Source organism: Primulina eburnea, chromosome 17 (assembly GCF_022965805.1).
Source record: "Primulina eburnea isolate SZY01 chromosome 17, ASM2296580v1, whole genome shotgun sequence".
Taxonomy (NCBI): Eukaryota; Viridiplantae; Streptophyta; class Magnoliopsida; order Lamiales; family Gesneriaceae; genus Primulina; species Primulina eburnea.
The window spans coordinates 21,881,466-21,905,238 of record NC_133117.1 but is presented as its reverse complement, the minus strand read 5'-3'; the positions used below and the strand labels follow the sequence as shown (position 1 = coordinate 21,905,238).

The 23,773-nt window shown below is 38.8% G+C and overlaps 2 protein-coding genes across 2 annotated transcripts; both read right to left on the bottom strand.

Moving 5' to 3' along the window:
* Positions 1-117: 117 nt before the first annotated feature.
* LOC140817943 (uncharacterized) lies at positions 118-1,450 on the bottom strand. The gene is made up of 5 exons (XM_073177735.1): positions 1,005-1,450; positions 731-931; positions 537-644; positions 387-456; positions 118-312 (listed from the first exon to the last, which is right to left on the bottom strand). The coding sequence occupies exons 2-5, from the start codon at positions 895-897 to the stop codon at positions 118-120; spliced, it is 540 nt and encodes a 179-aa protein (XP_073033836.1). The 5' UTR covers positions 898-931; positions 1,005-1,450.
* On the bottom strand, positions 1,371-17,447 carry LOC140817942 (uncharacterized). Its single transcript, XM_073177734.1, has 6 exons — positions 15,944-17,447; positions 15,311-15,442; positions 14,502-14,827; positions 13,872-14,357; positions 13,647-13,730; positions 1,371-1,568 (listed from the first exon to the last, which is right to left on the bottom strand). The coding sequence occupies exons 1-6, from the start codon at positions 17,445-17,447 to the stop codon at positions 1,371-1,373; spliced, it is 2,730 nt and encodes a 909-aa protein (XP_073033835.1).
* Positions 17,448-23,773: the final 6,326 nt, after the last annotated feature.

Genomic DNA, 23,773 nt, shown 5'->3' with positions numbered 1-23,773 from the left:
TATATAAAAACACAAATTAAAAAATCCTGAAATTAGAACTAATAAAAACTAAAAGCATACAATCATCCTCAAACAATTCAGCCCAAATGTAAAACATAAATTGTGCCCAAATACAAATTATGTTACTAAAAAAACAATAATTACTGAATTTTCAAAATGTTGAAATCGATAATGTAAATTTTCAAAGAAGCAATATAATTTTGCTATTGATCGTAGTGAATCTCTCTCGATAGTTGCAATTTCTTCAATAATTTGTCTCATAAATCTCATCACATAATAACCATATTGTTTTGCATCTGGTTGTCGAGGAGACTATGGTAATTAGAAACAAATGGTTAATTAAAAATATAAGCCTTAAAGTTACTGTTTAACATAATTACACACACCTTTACCACTTCCCACAAAGCATTTTTCCTGCATTTCCTTCCCTTGTTTGAATTAAACAATCTCAAGGCCCTCCATACAATAACAATAATTATTATGATCTTTTTATTGACTAAATTTAAATTCTTAATAAAAAAAGAATATTAACTCACATTTCCACTACATATTTCCATTCGTCATCGCGAATACGATGATACAGGGAATCCAACAAATAAATAACCTCCTTGTAAGGTTCAATGACAACGAGGATCCAATGAAAACTATGCAGAAACACATAATCAGTGCATAAAATGCAATAAATTGTCGAAATGAAGCGATTGAAAGTGAGATTGCAATTCGTACTCACCCGATATTATACGGCACAAAAACTAATTGATCCACTAATGCACCACTGAGCATATCTGCTATAACACTTGCATTGTGGTTCAACCTTTCAAGCTTACCTGTTTTGTCCTGTGTATTTTTTGACACATATGGAATGCTATGTGGATTGACAAATCTGAATTTCTCCATCTTTTTATCTTTCAATAGATTTTTGTAAAGATGCCTGGCATTTAAAACATAAGTAGCATACAAAACAATATAAATAATGATTATGGTAGACTAATCAAATCACTTACCATATGTACCCAACTACACAATTGGCCGAAATTGGGTCCAAATGATACAAAGGAATGATTTCTCGTCAAGGTGCAGAATAAGTTTGTAATTTTTACCAAATACATCATGATATAATAAAATCATTGATATGTATCTTCCTTCATCAAGAGCACGCTTACTATAACAATACAACATATGTATTGATCTTGGGACACTTGCTGACAAATGATGTTTCTTCATTGACTGTTCAATTGTCTTCCTTTCGGCCTTCTGGTAATTGCAAATATAAAAATGTTAGATAGAATAAATAAGAAACTTTTTAGTCAATTTAATTTTCCATCGAATATAACATGTACCTTATTGGATTTCACTATCAAGTGTTCTGGTCAAACCACAAGTGTTCCTACAGCATCACCAATAGTTTCACATTCACTAGGAATCGGAACTGGCAAATGTGTTGATTTGTCCACTGCTTCATCAATGGAAACCCGTATGCAATTATGGGGTAACGGAACATCATGGATCAATTTATCTTCTCTTTTGACACAGACAACTGTACCATATGCAACAATATTTTTTGCTACCTTCAAAACAGTTGTAAATAATAAAACAAAATATTAAGACAAACACAAGTAACAAATAGTAACAAAACAGTCAAAATATTTAATTGAAGATTTTGCATAGCTAATAACCAAACTCGTATTTTAATTGTTTAATTGCGTAAATAGGAATTAAGTTTAAGATATTATTTAATATATTTCATTAGATTTTATCCTTATCCATGGATTTTTTAAACTTAATTTATTAATTATTATTTTTTAAAACTTTAATAATATTTATACACAATAATATTAGTGAATTAAAATAACTTAAATGTGAATTAATAATAATAATCTACATTTAGCCCTTTAAAAAATGAAATATATCAGACAATAATGAAAGACAACGAGGAAAGACTTCTATTGGAATGAAATATGAGGGCCTTTTGTTCTTATATTTTAATGTATATTTTATCTTGATGCATGTGCACTGTTAGCATGTATTTCCCATACCAAAGTAATTAGGATGCGAACACACCACTGTTACCACAATTTTTCAAGGCAAGGCATTGATTATAAAAGGCTTGAAGTCAGCTGTAAAGTCGGTTGATAGACTCGTCGCCACCACGACCATCGTTGTTGTTATTATTATTATTATAAATAAATAAAACTATAACCATGATTAGATAGACCCCTTGGCTTGTATTATTATATTGGGTGGACCTCACTAGCCTACTTATATTCTTAATTAATCTCAAATTAATCATGAGTGCTAATTTAAGTACTGTATCAGATTTCAATAAATAACAAGAAAATATGTGTGCGTGTGTGTGTGATCAAATAAAAAGCCACTTCGAATTGAAGTATAATTAGAGAGATTAAGTAGATTTGTTAATAAAATTGGTGTTGAAAAGGGTAGACTGTGAGAAATGAGGGATTTCTGGTACTGTGAAAGGGATTCCTACCTATGTGAGCTAGGCTCAACCCTTGGCAATTTGTATTTTGGGTCTCATATGAAAAATTCCGACTTAACATCTTTCTGATGAGTCAATAACATTCTGGATTCCAGAAAATTTTTTTTATAGTGTTTACTCTTATATTGCAGGGGCTTACATGGTAGAAGTGTGAATTTGAGTTTTGTTTTTTTTTAATCGTAAATGTTGCTTTGTGAAAACAATTTTTCGTTCTGACCAAATAAATTGTTCTTGTTGGCAGATCTGGTAAATTATGTAACTCTTGTTACCTCTGATGTTTGTCGTACGTTTATGACACCTAAAAATTCAGAATATTCAATTTACTCTACCTATCATTTCTGAACTCTAAGTTAACAGACAGAAACCATTGGATTCTTCATGGCCAACTTTAAACTTTGCAGGTAGGGTATTGATCATCAGGAATTTTAGCTAACACTAACTGTGCCAAATTGGAACATGCTCTTCCACAATTAAAAACATTTACTAGTAGTTCCCACTTTTAGATTGCTATATCAAATGAAATTAAAATCTTCTTTTATTTATCATTCCATGCTTTTATCCACAATTGTTATACTCTGAAAAGTTCTGCAAGTTCAATAATTATAATTTGAATTACATTCAAATAAAAACTTTAAGTTTTTCGAATTTAAATAATTTGGGGAAGAACAAACAACCAAGAATCGATTCCACATAAACTTAATTCCTTACTCAATACAAGACAAACAACAAAGAATCAAACGCAAATCTAACCTGAATCGAACGCAAATCTCGCACAGCCAACATAAAAGAGGTGCAAAGGCTTGGGGAAGAACTTTAGGAGCTCGACGCTTCTTGTCCGGTGTTCTGGGCGGCGCTCGCCGGAGGCTGTCGTACGTGAGAGAGAGAGCAACGGGAGTAGGGTTGGGTTTTCTTCTTCCTTAGCTTGGACGGGGCGGGAATGAATTTGGGGAATGGGTTTTTGGGCTGCTCGGCTTCACTCTGTATTTTTTATTTTTAATTATTATTTTTGGTTTTTAATGGTTTTTTACATCAATTTTCCAAAACCGTTGTCGTAGGTAATAAAAAACGCGCTCATCGACAACGGTTTGTAAAAACGATGTCTTTGACACCTACAACACAACAGTTTTTTAAAAAACATTGTCGCAGCGACAAAAAAATCCGCTCATAGACAACGTTTTTTAAAAAACGTTGTCCTTGACCCATAAAAGACGACACTTTTTTGAAAAAAACATGGTCTATTGAAATAAAAAAACGCATAAAGACAACAATTTTCCTTGAAACCGTTGTTAAAAAAAAAGACAATAGTTTTTCGTAAAAACGTTGTCTTTGGATAGTGGTTGAATGTAGATTTTGTTGTAGTGTTTAATCGATTTATATAAAATAATTCGACACTATTTTAAAAATAAATCGACCAACAAATATTTGAAAATCAAGAGAATAACCAAATCGTCAAACATTTTACCAAACTTAAAAAACAATAAATTTGAAAAGTGTGGCCCATACTAAACCTCTCAAAAATCTCTCAAAAATCATAAATAAATAGTCGTAAAATCTTTAACTTAATCATAAACGGAAATCATAAGGGCGGAAAATAGAAGCGCTGGACCTCGGGTCATGTGCACCTCCAGTCCAGTCAAATCAGGCATCCAAGCCTCCCTCCACATTATTATCATACTCACCTGCATCAATCACACCTAGCGAGTGTGACGTCCCGAAAATTTGAGGTCTACATGAACCACATGTGTGCAATTCATTAAATTCCTTATGTATTTTTATTAAATGGTTTTAATGCATGTTTATTTCATTAATTTGTGTTTTAATTCATTATTTATTTATTTGCATCATTTTAAATTAACTATGCTTATGCGATGCAAGTTAAAATGTTTTCTTGAGTTTCATGATTCAGGCGAATATTCGATGCGGGATCGCGAGGAAAAGACCGGTGACGATTTTGGCAATTTTAACGTGGTATTTTATTTTTAAGTTGAGGTTGGGGTTGGGGTATTTTAACTAACTTATTAAGTTGTTAGTATTTTAAATCCAAATTTATCTATCTAGTGATTTAAAAGTTTGAACTTTTAAAGTTAGCATTTTGTGTGTGTTATTTTAATTAAGGGATTTAATTAAGGGTGTGTAGTGAATTACTATTTTATTGACTTGTTAATGGAGTTAGCATTTTAAATAGCTTGATTAATTATTTAATTAAGCAAATTGTTCCCCTAATTACTCACTCACACACGTTACACACACTTACACATTTTTACACACACCAAAACACACACATTCAGATTTTATATTTTTAAAAGAGAAAATCCTAGGGTTCTAAGAACCAAGAGCAGCCGCCCCACTCTCTGAAAAGTTCCAGCAACTTTCATGAATTTTATTACAAGATTTTAGCGTCACGTTCGTCCCGGATTGACCCTCACGCCATCTCCGCTTCGGTATCGTCGTTACGGTATTTTAAATATCAAAAGGCACGTATATCTTGTTCTTTCTGCATCGATCTTGTCATAGTATGTGTTGGGTTATTTTTATGCGTGAAAACTCATGTGTGACGTTCGTCGTTTGAGCGGAAAATGGTTTGAATGCGTTTGAAATATTTTTAGATCTGAAATCTCGTAACTTACTGTTCTGTTGAAAACTGCGATTTTTTTGTCGGTATTTTGAGAAAACTTTCAAATAAAAAATTGTAGAACTTTTTGATGCCTTCGATTTGATATAAAATTCGAGATTTTTGGATGAAAATTGAGTGAGTTATGACGTTTTTTGTGGGACTGCTCAAGCTGCGACTTTTATGTAAAATGTGTTCTTGAAGTTATTTGTTGCAGGCTTTGTTGGACATCGCCGGGCTTGTGCTACTGCATTTATATATGTTACGAGATGTATTTAGGTGTTATTTGGTGGTTCGTTCGGTCGGGTTTGGCTTGGAATGTAATAGAAGTCGTAGGAAGCGAAACGATACCTAATTTCGAGTTATTGTTGTGTTGGAATTAATTGTTGATGCTTAGGGACGTTTGGGGCGTTTTTACGGGTTTGAATCAATGTAATAACATCCTAGGATGAGTCTAGGGGTGTTGGTTCATGGTCCTTAGGCTTGGATTGAATGGGTGAAAGGTTAAGTTAGCGAATTTTCGTGGGCACGGAGTCCGTGTCCTTTTTCCTTCAAAAATACGAATTTCCAGAGTCTACCCGGACCCGTACACGGACCCCTACACGGGGTCCGTGTACACCCTTTTTTTTAAAAAAAAAAAAATTTTTTTTTAGGAATTGCTTCGGGGTTCTATATCATGGTTTAGCACCATGGTTAAAATTTATTTATGTAAAAATCTAGGATTTGTTTTGGGTTTTCATGTCATGGTTTAGTACGATGATTAAACGAGGTCAAGTCCGGAGCGAAATAGAATGTCATAAGCTACTTATTCACTTTGGTGGTGAGCTCGAGTACCTACGTCTAAGACATGCAAGTTAAGTTTTTAAATTCATGTTAGTATGTGCAGTAGCGGCCCCAAGTGAGATACAACGAAGCCCTCAACACCAAGTAAGTATGTTGACGTGCAAGAAAATATTTCAAGTTTTTGAGGTATGCTAAATGTCTTGTGACCAAATTATGTTTAGGATTGGAAAGCGTTAAATTATGAACGGGGACCAATCCGCCCGTTAAATTATGAACGGGTTAGATCGTGGTTGGAAAGCGTTAAATTATGAACGGGGACCAACCAGCCCGTTAAATTATGAACGGGGATCTTATGTATGTGGCAGTGGATACGTCCCTGTCAGCCCAGTACTGTGGTTTGTCTGATCAGACGTTTATTATGTTATGCGTCACTTGCTTTGAAACATCCTCTATGCAAATTGATGAAGTTATGTATGTTCAAGTATGCAGTATGTTTATTAAAGTTTATGTTGATGGCACGTCTAGTTATGTACGTACGTATGTTCAAGTTTATTATGCAAGCTCAAGTTTCAAGTTATGTATGTCCTATTTTAAAGTTGTATGCGATTTTATTATGTAGTACTCGCTATTTCCCAGTTTATACGTGTTGAGTCTTTAGACTCACTAGACTTGATCGATGCAGGTGACTATGTTGAGGAGACAGGAGGTGGGGACCAAGGGACAGGCTTGGACTGAGGGGAAGGCTAGACCCGAGGACCGCAATGCTTACGTTTTATTCAAAGTTTCAAAATACTCTGATTTTTAAATATCTGGATGCGAAATATTTTGAGACAGTTTCTTTTAGCAAAATTTTATTGGGAATGGATGATGTAGTGACGACCGTATTGATTTTATTTTCGTATTTAAGAAAATTTTAATTTTTCCGCAAATTTTGAATATGAAAAGTACGGTACGGCACAGCGAGTCTAAAGACTCAACACATCATATTCTTGATATCAAATAATACGTATAAAACCACAAGCAACAATGAAAAATACTTATACATAAAATACCATTTTCATGACATGCATAAACTTCAAACTTAAACATTTTCATAAACATTTTCATATCATCATGAATATATTTGTATACATATTATCATTAACATATATGTATTTCTTTTTTCCTTTTTGTTGAATTCAGATCGTTAATTGTGACTTTCGTGTTCATCTACGTCTACGTGTTGAGCGATGGATCCGTCTACATGTAACCACAGTATTGGGCGGCGGGGACATCAGAAACTCTCTCATAGGTCAACTGATTGGCCTTACTTATTAACATATCATCGTATACATATCTGTATCCAAGGAAACACGATCGTCGGGCTCCCACTAGGACCCTCACCCTCACGTTATTTCCAACATATCATCGTATTATTCACAATTACTTCACTTTCTTCAAAGTTTCATATTCTCATCACTTTATAAAAATTTAAACATGCGTATAACGTTTTTATTTTAAATCAGGCATGCAACATGTCGTTTAAATGTCCACGTTAAATCATAAATCTATAAACATTTTAAAAATACACATTTTAACATTATACATATCCATGAACATTTAAAATAATCATATTAACATATAAAACAGAAATCAGAGCACTGCTATGACATTTACTAATTTCTGGTGTAAAATTACTGTTTTACCCATAGACGAAAAATTTCATGTTTTTGACTTTTTATTAATTTCATTGACTCTTATCATATCCCAAATAATTATTTAAGTCTAAATGAAAATTATCACAATTTTATTTAGCTTAAATACTAGGCTTTTAATTAATTCGTAATTAGTCGTTTTGAAGGCGTTTTAATCCCGAAAACTTTCAAACCTTAATATAAAATTCCTAAATTCAAAACTTAGACTCTTTATATTATTTTAGCCCTCGTGAACTACGACTCGACCCCTGTGAGCCGTGTTTCGATTAATTTGTTCATTAAAAAACCCTCGCTTGACCCATACTTGGAACCCACGAGCCACAGTTCGATTTTTCTTGAGCTATGCTGGACTAAACCCTGAACAACCCCCTTAGGCACCATCCATGACCCTTAGAACCCACAGACTAGACCCCTAACTCGAACTCAAAGGCATAGCAGCAAACCATGTCATCGGCCGAGAACCCTTCATGCCATGGACTCTTGTTTGTGCACCTAGGACCTAACCCAACGAGCCAAATCTTGAACCAGACCTTCAAGCACTCTCCTAAGACCCTAAGAACCTATTGTAGATTATTCGATACAGCTTAGACCGAAGTCTAGGAATAAGACGTACAGTCACCCCGAGTGGGAGGGTAGGTGACAGCCATTGACGTCTTATTCACACCGGGATCCCTAGAGTTATAATTGAGTCGAGTCTAGACATGATTTGACTAGAACTGCATGTGTTTAGAGATGTGGTTTCATAGACTATGAAACCCATGTTTATTGCTTTCAGTATGATAGCATGTTTATATGATTTGATTTGAATTGCATGTATATCTGATTTGAGCTGCATGCTTATTTTGATTGGATTTCATAGATTATGAAATCTATTATATTTAATTTTATTCATGATAGAACGTTTCATGATTTACTTTGTGTATATGCATGTTTACCATGTGTTATACTGGGATTTATTCTCACCGGAGTTATCCGGCTGTTGTCTTGTTTTGTATGTGTGCATGACAACAGGTGGGGCAGTATCAGGGTCGAGAAGATGATGAGAGAAGACGAGTTTAGCGTGGTGATTCCGGACTTATTGTAGACTTGGTTTTATTACTTGAACTTTAGTAGTTGAACCTTAGATTAGTTGAAAGACTGTTGTACATTACTGTACTTTTATACAGATATGTATATTATTTAGATGCCATTACCTTCCGCACTTGGATTTTAAAAGAAAAATTTTTAGACCCTGTTTTAACTAAATTGATAATTAAATCCCAACAGATGATTAAGAAAAATATTAGCGTCCGGGTCCCCACATCTTGAAACCATAAACCATCACCATTACATCACATATCCTCGAACGATTATCATAATAAACCATAAAAGGAATAATGACCATACTTAATCAAAATCATTACCTTACATCATATGCATACGAATGTCTGGACGTTACAATTCTCCCCTCCTTAAGAATTTTTGTAGTGACCCGTTCCAGAATCACCTACTAATCAAGAACTAAGCATGCAATCAACCTAATTAACAATAATCAGAGATAACAGCGGAAATACTACAAAATAATGGTTATACAACCCAATCGAAGTCTAGAATAACTCAAAATAAAATATCCAATACAACCATATCGAATCAAAACAATACCGATAAACTAAACCAACCAGCTACTCAACGTCCTCCTCCTGCTCCTCCTGAGCTGTCCAACCTGAGGCCTGCCCCGTGGGAATGGGGTGTCCAAGAATAAACAAAACCGAGGACGTGAGCGATAAGAACGCCCAGTACAAAAGTATGAGTATACAGACCTATATGAAATGCACATGCTATGATCATGATACCGGGGTAGTCAAGAAACAGGAATCACAAAAGGATCTCAACAATGCTCAGTCTAGAGGCGCCAAGTGGATAGTGCCGCGCGGTACACCTCTGGGTCACTGCATCCACTATAAGACAGACGTGGACCTAAAATGTCCCGGACCACCGAAGCCCTCCCGACCCGTCGGCCACTGTGTACTCTCGGTGTCCATGCGTCCACAAGACAGGGCTGAGCGGTCCCAAGATATAGCTTATCTCGAAAGAGATACAGCTCAACAGTAAAGGCTATCTCGAAGGAGAATACGGCTCAACATGATATGCAATATGCATCATAACTCGTGACATAATAGCATGCATCATATGACATATATCAATGCACCACATAATCATGCAACACATATATGAATGTATACTCAACCAGGATATCTCGGATAGTACTTTCGTACCTCTATCACAGCAATCCTAATCCACTGGAACAACCAGACAACAGGTCTAATCCAAGCCTATTCATCAAGTGAAAACCATCACTAAACTTATCTACCAGACTTAACTAGATAATCCTGAGATAAATACTGATAAAATTCCAAACCTTCGTCCGTCGCTAGCCCGCTGATGCCGCTAGCTCCCAACTAGAGCACAGCTCTGCTACAAGACCAGCAGCTCCCCGCTAGTGCCCAAATCTCGGAACAAGACTAGAACCTGTCAGAAACGACTGAAATGCTATGGAATTCTCTGAATTGGCGAGTCAAAATGAGGAAATCCGACCACTATTTATAGGCCATGTTCGGATCCTCCGAACACCACTTCGGAACGTCCGAACGCTACGTGTCCACTGGCTCTTGACAGCTCATGATCGGATCCTCCGATCATACACTTCGGACCGTCCGAACATGCACGTGTCCAGCTGCTCTTGACACCTTAGGATCGGATCCTCCGATCATACACTTCGGAACGTCCGAACTCCCACGTGTCGATCAACTCTTGACACCTAATGATCGGATCCACCAAACTCACTTCGGACCTTACGAACTCTTCGGTGCTTCCGAACCATCTTCGGACCTTCCGATCATGATTAATCACCATTAATCCGTTAATTACCCAATTTGGAATTCGGGCTACTACATTCTCCCCCCCTTAAAACGATTTCGTCCTCGAAATCTAGGCAAGAGAATAGAACACCATTGTAATACACTGCAAATATTCTTCATTACAACTGTATAACAATTACATCCCAGGCTGATCCTGGTTCAGCGCAAAAACCTGACCTTGGGCACGAGGTCGAAGATTCGAACTACCCACTGCCTGACCCTGTCTCCTCTGCTGAACAGTCGTCTGGGATCCAGAACCAGATCCTGCTCCACCTCGCAACTGAGGACAATTCTTCTTGAGATGACCCATCTCTCCGCACTGAAAACAAGCTCCTGCTACTAATCGGCATTGCTCCGATGGATGGTTCTTCCCACAATGTGCACAAGAATCCTTCTTCTCACCAAAGCGAACATCACCGCTAGACCTTGATCCAGATCCAGAAGAAGAAGAAACTGACTTCTTGAAAGACTGAGGTCGAGGGCTCAAAACACTCGGAGGTCTAGAAGAAAGAATAGCCCTACCACGCTGGAGACTGATCTCTGCTTGACGACACCGGTTCACCAACCCATCGTACGAAGTAGGATTATCACAGACAGTGACTCGATCAAAGATCTCCTGATTAAGGCCCTGGAGGAAATGATCATACTTGGCTTCAGAACTGCCACTGATATGAGGCGCAAAGGGTAACAACTCGAAGAATTTCTGCTGATACTCATCAACAGACATACTCCCCTGCTTAAGGTTCAGGAGCTCAATCGTCTTGGCCTGGCGAAGGGCTGGAGGAAAGTACAGCTGCATGAACGCTGCACGGAACTCGACCCAAGTCGCTCTACCCTGCGACTGAACTATCGGCGCAGAAGTCGATCGCCACCACCTGCGAGCACGGCCCTCAAGAAGAAAACTAAGGGTCTCCATCTTCTGTTCATCGGTGCACTGGAATGTGCGGAAACAACTCTCCATGCGCTCTAACCAATCCTCCGCATCATCGGGAGTCTCACCGCCAACTAAAGGCTTAGGCCCCATCTGCATGAAACGATGCATATCGAAACGCCTAGGACCATCCCGACGATGACGATGTTCACGATGACGCCTACGATCGTCCTGGTCACCCCATCGACCTACACTCCCCTGACTACTCCCGTCATCAAAATGGTCAGCCATCGCTACAACATAGAATAGGGGAAACTAGTAAATTGGTCAACGGAAATCCCAAAACAGAAATCTATATCCCAAAATCGTACGCATGCTCTGATACCATAAATGTAGTGACCCGTTCCAGAATCACCTACTAATCAAGAACTAAGCATGCAATCAACCTAATTAACAATAATCAGAGATAACAGCGGAAATACTACAAAATAATGGTTATACAACCCAATCGAAGTCTAGAATAACTCAAAATAAAATATCCAATACAACCATATCGAATCAAAACAATACCGATAAACTAAACCAACCAGCTACTCAACGTCCTCCTCCTGCTCCTCCTGAGCTGTCCAACCTGAGGCCTGCCCCGTGGGAATGGGGTGTCCAAGAATAAACAAAACCGAGGACGTGAGCGATAAGAACGCCCAGTACAAAAGTATGAGTATACAGACCTATATGAAATGCACATGCTATGATCATGATACCGGGGTAGTCAAGAAACAGGAATCACAAAAGGATCTCAACAATGCTCAGTCTAGAGGCGCCAAGTGGATAGTGCCGCGCGGTACACCTCTGGGTCACTGCATCCACTATAAGACAGACGTGGACCTAAAATGTCCCGGACCACCGAAGCCCTCCCGACCCGTCGGCCACTGTGTACTCTCGGTGTCCATGCGTCCACAAGACAGGGCTGAGCGGTCCCAAGATATAGCTTATCTCGAAAGAGATACAGCTCAACAGTAAAGGCTATCTCGAAGGAGAATACGGCTCAACATGATATGCAATATGCATCATAACTCGTGACATAATAGCATGCATCATATGACATATATCAATGCACCACATAATCATGCAACACATATATGAATGTATACTCAACCAGGATATCTCGGATAGTACTTTCGTACCTCTATCACAGCAATCCTAATCCACTGGAACAACCAGACAACAGGTCTAATCCAAGCCTATTCATCAAGTGAAAACCATCACTAAACTTATCTACCAGACTTAACTAGATAATCCTGAGATAAATACTGATAAAATTCCAAACCTTCGTCCGTCGCTAGCCCGCTGATGCCGCTAGCTCCCAACTAGAGCACAGCTCTGCTACAAGACCAGCAGCTCCCCGCTAGTGCCCAAATCTCGGAACAAGACTAGAACCTGTCAGAAACGACTGAAATGCTATGGAATTCTCTGAATTGGCGAGTCAAAATGAGGAAATCCGACCACTATTTATAGGCCATGTTCGGATCCTCCGAACACCACTTCGGAACGTCCGAACGCTACGTGTCCACTGGCTCTTGACAGCTCATGATCGGATCCTCCGATCATACACTTCGGACCGTCCGAACATGCACGTGTCCAGCTGCTCTTGACACCTTAGGATCGGATCCTCCGATCATACACTTCGGAACGTCCGAACTCCCACGTGTCGATCAACTCTTGACACCTAATGATCGGATCCACCGAACTCACTTCGGACCTTACGAACTCTTCGGTGCTTCCGAACCATCTTCGGACCTTCCGATCATGATTAATCACCATTAATCCGTTAATTACCCAATTTGGAATTCGGGCTACTACAATTTTCGTCCCCGAAATTTCCATTACTGTGCGAATAACTCAGGATATCGCTGTTTCATTTCTTCCTCTGGCTCCCACGTTGCTTCTTCTACCAACTGATTACGCCAAAGAATCTTGATAATGCCGATCTCCTTATTTCTTAGTACTTTAACCTTGCGATCTAAAATCTGGATTGGTACCTCTTGATAAGTCAAGTTCGGCATCAGATCCAACGCTTCATGTCTGAGAACATGGGAAGGGTTCGAGATGTACTTCCTGAGCATTGAGACGTTAAATACATTGTGGACTCTATCCAAATCCGGCGGTAAGGCTAGACGATATGCTCTTTCTCCTATCTTGTCCAGAATTTCAAATGGCCGATAAATCTTGGGCTCAGCTTTCCTTTCTTGCCAAATCTCATAATGCCTTTGAGAGGGGCAATTTTCACAAATACATGATCTCCAACTTCAAATTCCAAAGGCCTTCTTCGGTTATCGGCATAACTTTTCTGTCTGGTTTGGGCCGTCTTCATTCTATCCTGGATTAAAGTAATCACATCAGCAGTCTGTTGAACCAATTCTGGTCCTAACATCTTTCTTTCACCGACTTCATCCCAATTCAACGATGACCTACATTTTCAGCCATACAATGCCTCGTATGGTGCCATGCCAATCGTCGCCTGATAACTATTGTTATAAGTAAATTCCGAAAGTGGCAATTTAGAATCCCAACTACCAGGAAAATCAATCGTGCAGGCTCGTAGCATATCTTCAAGAATCTGAATCACCCTCTCTGAATGCCCGTCACTCTGAGGATGATAAGCTGTGCTAAAAGCCAACCTGGTGCCCAAGGCTCTGTGCAAGCTCTTCCAAAGATCGGAAGTAAACCTCGGGTCACGGTCAGATACAATTGACACAGGGATACCATGAAGTCTCACAATCTCAGCTACATAGACTTCGGCATACTGGTTCATTATAAATGTTGTCTTGACCGGAAGAAAATGAGCCGACTTGGTTAACCTGTCAACAATCACCCAGATAGAGTTGTAACCCTTTGGTGTCCTTGGAAGTCCTGTTACGAAGTCCATGGTGATGTGCTCCCACTTCCACTGAGGTATTGGGAGGGATTGCAAAGTTCCAGCAGGTCTTTGATGCTCAATCTTTACCTGCTGACATGTTAGACATTCGGATATGAATTTTGCGATATCACTTTTCATACCTGGCCACCAGTAGAGACGTTGGAGATCCTGATACATCTTTGTGCTACCTGGATGTATCGAGTATGGCGCGGTATGAGCCTCTGTCAAAACATCCCGTCGAATGTCATCACCACTGGGAACACATATCCGACCTCTAAACGTTAACAAATCATCATTATTCATCGCAAACTCTGTATTTCCTTTCTCATTAGCTTTATATCGCAATTTCATCAACTGATTGTCATTAGGTTGCTCCCGTCGTATCCTATCTGTCAACGTAGGTCGAATAACCGAAGCTGAAAGTCTAGCGATGGTCCCTTGCTCTACCATAGCGATCTCGCTTCTCTGAAGATCCAATAGCAACGGCTTCTGAATCAATGAGCTCAAAGAAAAAACTGACTTGCGGCTCAACGCATCTGCAACGACGTTTGCTTTACCTGGGTGATAGCTAATGGTCACATCATAATCTTTAACAAGTTCTAACCACCTTCTCTGCCGCATATTGAGTTCCTTCTGAGAGAATAGATATTTCAAGCTCTTATGGTCTGTGAAAACTTCACATTTCTCGACATACAAATAATGCCTCCATATTTTCAATGCGAAGACCACTGCAGCCAACTCAAGATCGTGGGTGGGATAATTCTTCTCGTAATCCTTTAACTGACGAGAAGCATAAGCGATTACTTTCCCACGCTGCATCAGTACAGCTCCAAGTCCCATCTTTGACGCATCAGTGTAAACAATAAAATCTTCAGTACCACACGGAAGTGCTAGGATAGGGGCTGATGTCAACCTGTATTTCAACACTTGAAATCCATGTTGGCACTCGTTTGTCCACTCAAACTTCACCGCTTTCCTCGTCAGATTGGTTAATGGCAGGGCTATTTTGGAGAAATTGGCAATAAAACGTCGTTAATAACCTGCCAAACCAAGAAAACTACGCACATCGGAGACTGTCGTAGGAATAGGCCATTGCTTAATCACTTCAATCTTCATGGGATCCACTGCAATGCCTTCTCTCGAAACGATATGGCCCAGAAATGATACTTGCTCTAACCATAATTCACACTTTTTAAACTTTGCGTATAACCGCTTTTCCCTTAATAACTGCAACACAGTTCTAAGATGCTCGGCATGGAGTTCCCGAGTCTTGGAATAAATCAGGATATCGTCAATGAAAACGATAACTAAGCTATCCAGATATGGCTTGAAGACCCGGTTCATTAGATCCATGAAGACAGATGGAGCGTTTGTCAACCCGAATGACATGACTAAGAACTAATAATGACCATATCTGGTTCTGAATGCAGTTTTAGGGACGTCGGCTTCCCTAATTTTCAGCTGATAATAACCAGAACGCAGGTCAATCTTTGAAAACACTTTTGCTCCCTGTAGTTGATCAAAGAGATCATCAATCCTCGGCAATGGATATTTATTCTTGATCGTGGCTTTGTTGATCTCTCTATAATCAATGCACAACCGCAAAGATCCATCTTTATTTTTGACAAATAAAACTGGAGCTCCCTACGGAGAAGAACTCGGACGAATAAAACCTTTGTCTAATAGATCTTGCAACTGATTCTTCAGCTCCTTCATTTCAGTCGGGGCCATTCGGTAAGGAGCTTTTGAAATCGGAGCAGTACCTGGAACCAAGTCAATCACAAACTCAACTTCACGGTCAGGTGGCAATCCAAGCACATCATCCGCAAATACGTCAGGAAAATCCCGAACTACCTCAATCTCATTAAACTCAATCTTCATCTCAGTATTCAAATCTATCACAGCAGCTAAAACCCATGACACCCCTTTTGATAACATTTCATGAGCTTTGAGACAATAAATATAAGGAGTGTCAAGCGAAATACCTGAACTCTGGAAAATCCCGCTATCATCAACTTCTGCAGGAAATCGCACTGTTTTAGCCACGCAGTCAATAACGGCACAATATGACGATAGCCAGTCCATTCCCAAAATAACATCAAACGCCACCATGGGAATAATAATAAGATCAGCAAAAGAGATTTTCTCATTTACTTGCACTGTACAACCTTTAAGAATACTAGAAGGCCATAATTCGTCTCGCGACGGCAACAAAATACTATAGTGTAGGGGTTCAAAAGATGGAACAACATTCAAAAAGCGCAAGAAAATTTCTGACATAAAGGAATGCGTAGCACCAGTGTCAATCAATGTAATAGCGGCCTTGCCTGAAATTAAGATAGTACCTGATATAACAGAAGAATCAGGATTTGCGCCTTCTTTGGTCATTGTGAAGATTCTGCCTTGAACCCTATCTTTCCCTTTCTCACCTTTCACTGGACAATTTTTGATAACATGTCCAACACCTCCGCAACGAAAGCATCGATTACTTCCAACCAAGCACTCACTTGTATGCATTTTGCCATATTTTGGACATACATGTCGATCATATGTAAGCGGTGGCATAGGAGCTTTGGGTCGATGCTCCTCTTTTTCTTTGCCTCTGAACTTGCCCTTACCTTTCCATCCAGATCCTTGGCCTTTAGTAGAAAAATCTTGGTGCTTCAATTGTCTTTCTCTTTCAATTTCTTTCCCGTCCTGCTCGGCCATCCTTGCTTTTTCAACAATCTCTTTATATGAAGCAGCTTTAGACATTCGAACGTCTCTTTTAATTTCAGCTCGGACACCTCTAAGAAAATGCTTTCCCTTTTCGATGTCATTGCTAGCCAGATATGGGGCAAACTGACACCCCTCTTCGAATTTGAGAATATACTCTTGCATTGACATATTTCCTTGCTTCAGTTCTGGAAATTCCTTCACTTTCTGACTTCGAACATCTCGAGGAAAATATTTGTCGTAGAATAAATCTTTAAACTCCTGCCACTTGAGTGCCGATACATTAACTGATATCTTGGGGGCGTCCCACCAAGTCCTCGCCGTCTTGGTCAGTAGAAAGATGGCACAGCTGACTCGATCTTTATCGTCAAACTGCAGATAATCATAAATGGCCACTACAGCTTTGACCCATTCCAAGGCAACCATGGGATCAGTGCTTCCCTCGAATTCTGGTGGCTTCATCTTACGAAATCTTTCGTATGCGCCTTCACTATCGGGCTCGGGCCTCACTTGCTCTCTCTCTCTCTCCCTCGCCCTGCATTCTGCATCCGTAATAGCTGCTGAATTTGCTCGCCATGTACCTTGGCCTGTTCTTTCAGTAACTTGCTAAATTCACCAACCACTCTAGATGATGAACTATCCTCCCCTTCTGGTTCTTTACGCTTAGGCGGCATGATCCTATGATACATATTAGTTTAAAACCATTTCCATACATAACATATCATAATTATTGAGGCTACACATCCATATTATATCAAATGATGCAGGTACATACATACCGAATTGTCGACAGCAGAGGAAGTCATATGCCAAATCATTGGTCCGAAAATCTCGGCTCTGATACCAATAAATGTAACACTCGTGACTAAAATGCATATAATTAGTGCGGAAGCTTTAAAATATATTTGGAGAAAATGTGTTAAACTAAAAATTTGGGCAGCATCTCCCCGTAAATAGGACATGCCACCTGTCTCAAACAACACATAATACACAAGCAAAAGATTTTCATATACATCGGATACCAGTAAAAAAAGTATCTACACATCTTGCCAAAACCAAAGAGCAAAACAAGATTTTCAATGTTTTCCAAACTAGTCAAAAGCTTGACAATAACAAAATAACATCCATTCAAAATCTCCAAAGTTTGGCATATTCCCTTCTCTCGCTTCGACAACTTAGGGATGATCAGTATTTCTTACCTGTGCCTGCATCACATGAACATAACTGGAATGAGTATAAAACTCAGCAAATAGAATCAATACTAACAAGATACATATATATCATTTTATTGTAAAACATAAATGGGATAGCCTCAATTTCATTTTCTTGAAAACATTATACTTTTCATTTCATAAACGTCGAATCATCATTAATATAATCCTTCAAGAATCATAATACAACAATACATAGGGATGATATTCATTTCATTGATCAACTGAAGAATTGATAGTTCTTATAAGATAGTTCATTCATTTCTAACCCTCTTCGTAAAAACGAATCTTATAGGAGGGACACGTACCTCTGCATAAAATGCATCTTATAAGAGAGCACATGTTTTCATCATTAATTGGCCAATTACATTGCGGATTTAGGATTGCCAGAGACAACACCGCTACTATCACTATCAATCCAATCATTCAATCATATAAAACTTCATTCAAGCATTTTATCAAACACATTAGAGGCATCTTGAAAAGTTTAACTCCTTTCAATCAAAATGCATATAATTGCACTACCATATATACATATTTACATATATATATCATGAATGGAATTTGAAAGGAGTTAACGTCATAAAATCATCAAAACACATACATATAGGATCATGTGATGCATTGAAGAAATGATTCCACTTACAACACTTGGAGCACTTGTTTTCCTAAATCTTGATGGTAATCCTACAACAATAAACCCAATAACTAACCATCAACTCCAAAATAATAACATTAGATGACCATTTAACCAAATACATCTATCACAACCATCATTCCCTAACTTCGCCATCTTCATAACTCAAGAACAAGAAGAAATTCACTTACCTTTGCTCCTTTCGCTAAAAAGATGAAGTTCCAACTCCGGATTGAAGATTAATTTGCTTGGTTGAAAGAAAGGATAAGAAGAAAATGCATAACCCTAGCTTGGAATCGTTGGTGAAGAGAAAGAAAAGAAGAGAAATGAGGAAAAGTTGTGTCTTAACCGATTTTATACCTTAAAACACCCAAAACACGTTTTTTGTATTGTGCTGGGCGCTCGGGCGGTCATATATTACCGCCCTAGCGCGGACCATACTGTCCCAGACCGAAATTTCAGAACCAATGGCGCTCGGGCGGTAGTTTCTTACCGCTCGGGCGCCGCTCTGTGCACAGCCTCCTCAAAGATCGCCTCCGAAACGCCTCTTCCCTTTATAATTTGGAAAAATGGTAAACTACAAAGTTGTAGCTCTATGTCTTATCTTGAATCCCTCCAAATTTCAGATCATTTGGAGGTCTAAGGAAAAAGGTATGCTCAATCTCCCAACTTGTGTCACTGGAGGAACGACGATACACACGACACACTTCGGGGCGCTTTTGGCTAGTCTTCCACAATGATTTGGACAAAACTCAAAATAAGAAAGTTATAGCCTTATGTCTTATCTTTCTAATGAAAGTGGCCTCACATCATTTGGATCAATATACAAAACATTATGCTAAAAACCACAACTACTGCCACAGTTTCATACCGTTTAAGCATTTCTATTACTTATTTGGCTAAATATCAACTTTCTATTCTACCCATACATTCTTGGTTTCATTCCAAATCATTCAATACCATTCATATCACATCTTGAAACCATAAACCATCACCATTACATCACATATCCCCGAACGATTATCATAATAAACCATAAAAGGAATAATGACGAAACTTAATCAAAATCATTACCTTACATCATATGCATACGAATGTCTGGGCGTTACAAGAACTGTCTTTTCAAATCATTATACATCTTTCTGCCACCAGGATGAATGCTGAATCGACTGTTTTGCGCTTCTGACAATATCTGTCGTCTCAAATCTGAAACATTTGGCACAACCAGACGATTATTCACATACAATACGTTATCACGTACCTGATACTACGATCGATGCCCTGTTCTGACCAACGATACTGATTTCTGTACATTCTGATCAACTTTTTGAGCTGCCTTAATTCTTAAGATCAACCCGGGTTCTACTTGTACCGTATAGAGTCTCAACGGTTTATAATCTGTTTCAAATGCTAATGCAGACAAACAGCAGTCTTCTATCAAATTTGAAACACAGATCCTCGACAAAGATAAAGAACATACCTTTCGACTTAGAGCATCAGCTGCTGCGTTAAACTTTCCTGGATGGTATTTGATTTCACAATCAAAGTCTTTAAGCAAATCAAGCCATCTTCGTTGCCGCATATTCAATTCAGATTGTGAAAACAGATATTTTAAGCTCTTATGATCAGAATATATCTCAAACTTTTCACCGTAAAGATAATGTCGCCATATCTTTAATGCAAAGACAATGGCTGCCAATTCAAGGTCATGAATTGGATAACGGGTCTCATGTGGTTTAAGCTGTCTTGAGGCATAAGCAATAACATGCCCTCACTGCATCAGAACACATCCCAACCCTCTGTGAGAAGCGTCGCAATAAACCACAAAATCACTAGTATCGGATGGAATAGTCAACACCGGGGCACTTGTCAACCTCTTCTTCAATTCCAGAAAACTGGTCTCACATTCTATAGACCAAACAAATGGAGCATTCTTCAGAGTCAGCTGAGTAATTGGTTTAGCTATACTCGAGAAATCTTTAATGAAACGACAGTAATATCCCGCTAAACCCATGAAACTGCGAATTTCAGGTACTGATGTCGGTCTTGGACAAGAAATTACGGCTTCAACTTTACTGGGATCCACTGATATCCCGTCTCTGGATACAATATGACCCAGAAATACTACCTGTCTTAACCAAAACTCACATTTCGACAGTTTAGCATATAATTTCTCAGTCCTTAAAATTCGCAACACAGTTCTTAAATGCTCAACATGCTCACTCATATTCTTTGAATAAATCAAAATATCATCGATGAAAATAATCACAAAATCATCGAGATATTTCTGGAATATACGGTTCATCAATCCCATAAACCCAGCTGGAGCATTCGTCAAACCAAACGGCATGACAATAAATTCATAATGTCCATACTTGGTTCTGAATGCTGTCTTTGTGATATCAGAATCTCTGACTCTCAGTTGATGATATCCCGATCTTAAATCAATTTTGAAATATACCAAAGAACCCTGCAACTGGTCAAAAAAATCATGAATACGAGGCAAAGGATATTTATTCTTTATCGTTGTCTTGTTTAGTTGCCGATAGTCGATGCAGAGTCTCATCGAACCGTATTTCTTTCTTACAAACAGTACTGGAGCACCTCAAGGAGAAACTCTCGGTCTGATGTACCCCTTGGCCACTAAATTTTCCAGCTGATCCTTCAATCCTTTCAATTCAACTGGTGCCATTCTGTACGGAGCTCTAGAGATCGTCACTGTACCTGGCTACCTCCTGGCCTTTGCTGTGACTGAGCTGGCGTAGGCTGAAATGTATGAACAGCAGCTGATCGTCTCTCAGTCTGTGCTGCTGATCCCGATGACTCAGCTCCCTGAGATATTTGGGAACCTCTCTGTGGACACACTTTAGCAAAGTGTCCCGGCTGTTTACAGATATTGCAACTACCAATCACTCCCTGGCATTGCTCAGTTGCATGTCTTCTTCCACAAGTCTTACAGTAAACTCCATTGTAACTCTGGCTCTGTCTGGAACCACCAGAGCTAGAAGAACTGCTGCCCGATTTCTTAAATTGCTTTCCTTTGGCTTTCAAAAATTCCTTCTTCCCTCCACTGCTACTGCCACTCTCAAATCTGGGAGGTGGTTGTTGTGATCTCGGTGCTGGAGGCACAAATGAAGCTCTTTCTGTCTTATCAGACCGACTTCTGCTCCCTTAGCTCTGTTCAAGGCGTCAGTAAAATTATTCGGTCGCCGTGTGTTCACCAATGTGAAAATATCGGGGTTCAAACCATTGATGAACTGGTCAGCAGTAGCTTCCTCGCTGTCAGCCACATGTGGAGCAAATTTCAACAAGGTGGAGAACTTTGACACGTACTCTTCTATGTTCATCTGTCCCTGCCTGAGATTGGCAAACTCCGCCCCCTTGTCCTTTCGGTATGACACTGGGAAGAATCGTTGGTAAAATTCAGTTCTAAAAACATTCCAGGTAATAGTCGTACCTCTATGCTCCAAAGCCATCTTTATCGTAATCCACCAGTTCTTTGCAACATCGTGTAACTGGTGTCCAATCAATCGAATTCGCCGCTCATCTGTATACTCCAATGATTCAAACAACATTTCAATATCATCAAGCCAACTCTCGCACTCCACATCATTCTATGTTCCTTTCAAAGTTGGCGCGTGAAATGACTGAAATCTTTTCAGTAACGTTTCCATTGGAGTCGGTGTTACATCCATTGGAGGATTTGATGTACTACCTTGTTCTGGTACTCGTCTCGGAGGCATATCTGATCATCAAATAGATTAGTAACAAATACCACAATTCTGTTTCAATCCTCCTCTGATCATCTTACTGCTGATCTAGAATTGGTGCTGATCCAGTCTCAATAAAACATATTACTATATAAAATCAGATAAAGAAGTAACATGTATTAAAGCAGTAAGACATGCTAGCATTCAGAAGTAGGAAAGAAAACCTCAATCTACCCCGCTCACTAGCCTCTTCTATCCCAATCTAAAAGATCTATCGCTCTGATACCACCTGTTGTGGGGACCCGGACGCTAATCATCTTCTTAATCGTCGTTGGGAATAATTTAAACATTTAGAATAAACAGGGTCTAAATTTTTTTTTAAAATGCGGAAGGTAATGGAATCATTCTATTATACAAACCAGTATAATAATACAAATCCTGTATAACATGCATCTAGTTCAAAACTAAGGTTCAACTACTACAATCAATTAATAAAACCTATCTATATCCAAGTCTGGAATCACCACTCTAATCTCGATCTTTCTTCAGCTCTGTGACCCTGAACCTGTCCCACCTGTTGCCATGCACACATACAGACAAGACAACAGCCGGATAACTCCGGTGAGATAAAATCCCAGTATAAACAATGTATCAATGCAATCATATAAAACATATATAAAAGCATAAACAATCATAAAAACATGTATCTAATCTGATTACATGAATCAATACGAATCTGTATTTAAGTCAATGACTTGTTATCTTATCTTAACTCATTTCTAATCTAGGGATACCGATCTAATTTATACTTTGGCATGTTGTATCGAATGTCTACAATAGAAGTCGATCTACATCTACGTTCATCGATACACCGTAAGTCTAGAGTCTTTGCGGTTCTGACAAAGACTCGACCTGCCCTAGCTAGGCTGATCTGCCCTAAACTCAAACTCTGGCTCTTATATCATTCAATAGACTAAACATATCAATCTGATAATCTGCAAATATCAATGCAATAAAATAAAGTATGTGATTTTGGGAAACTCAAGTCAAACCTAACTCGAATTGTGCAATCCCGAATTAACATTTATTTATACCTTTCGTTCTGTCGTTCTGGTACAATCGAAGTCTCGACTCAAAGTTTGTCAATGTTTATTATGGCAATGACAATATCAATATACCGTATCAATATTCTATTCAAATCAAGACATCTCTATCTTATTAAATTCTGAC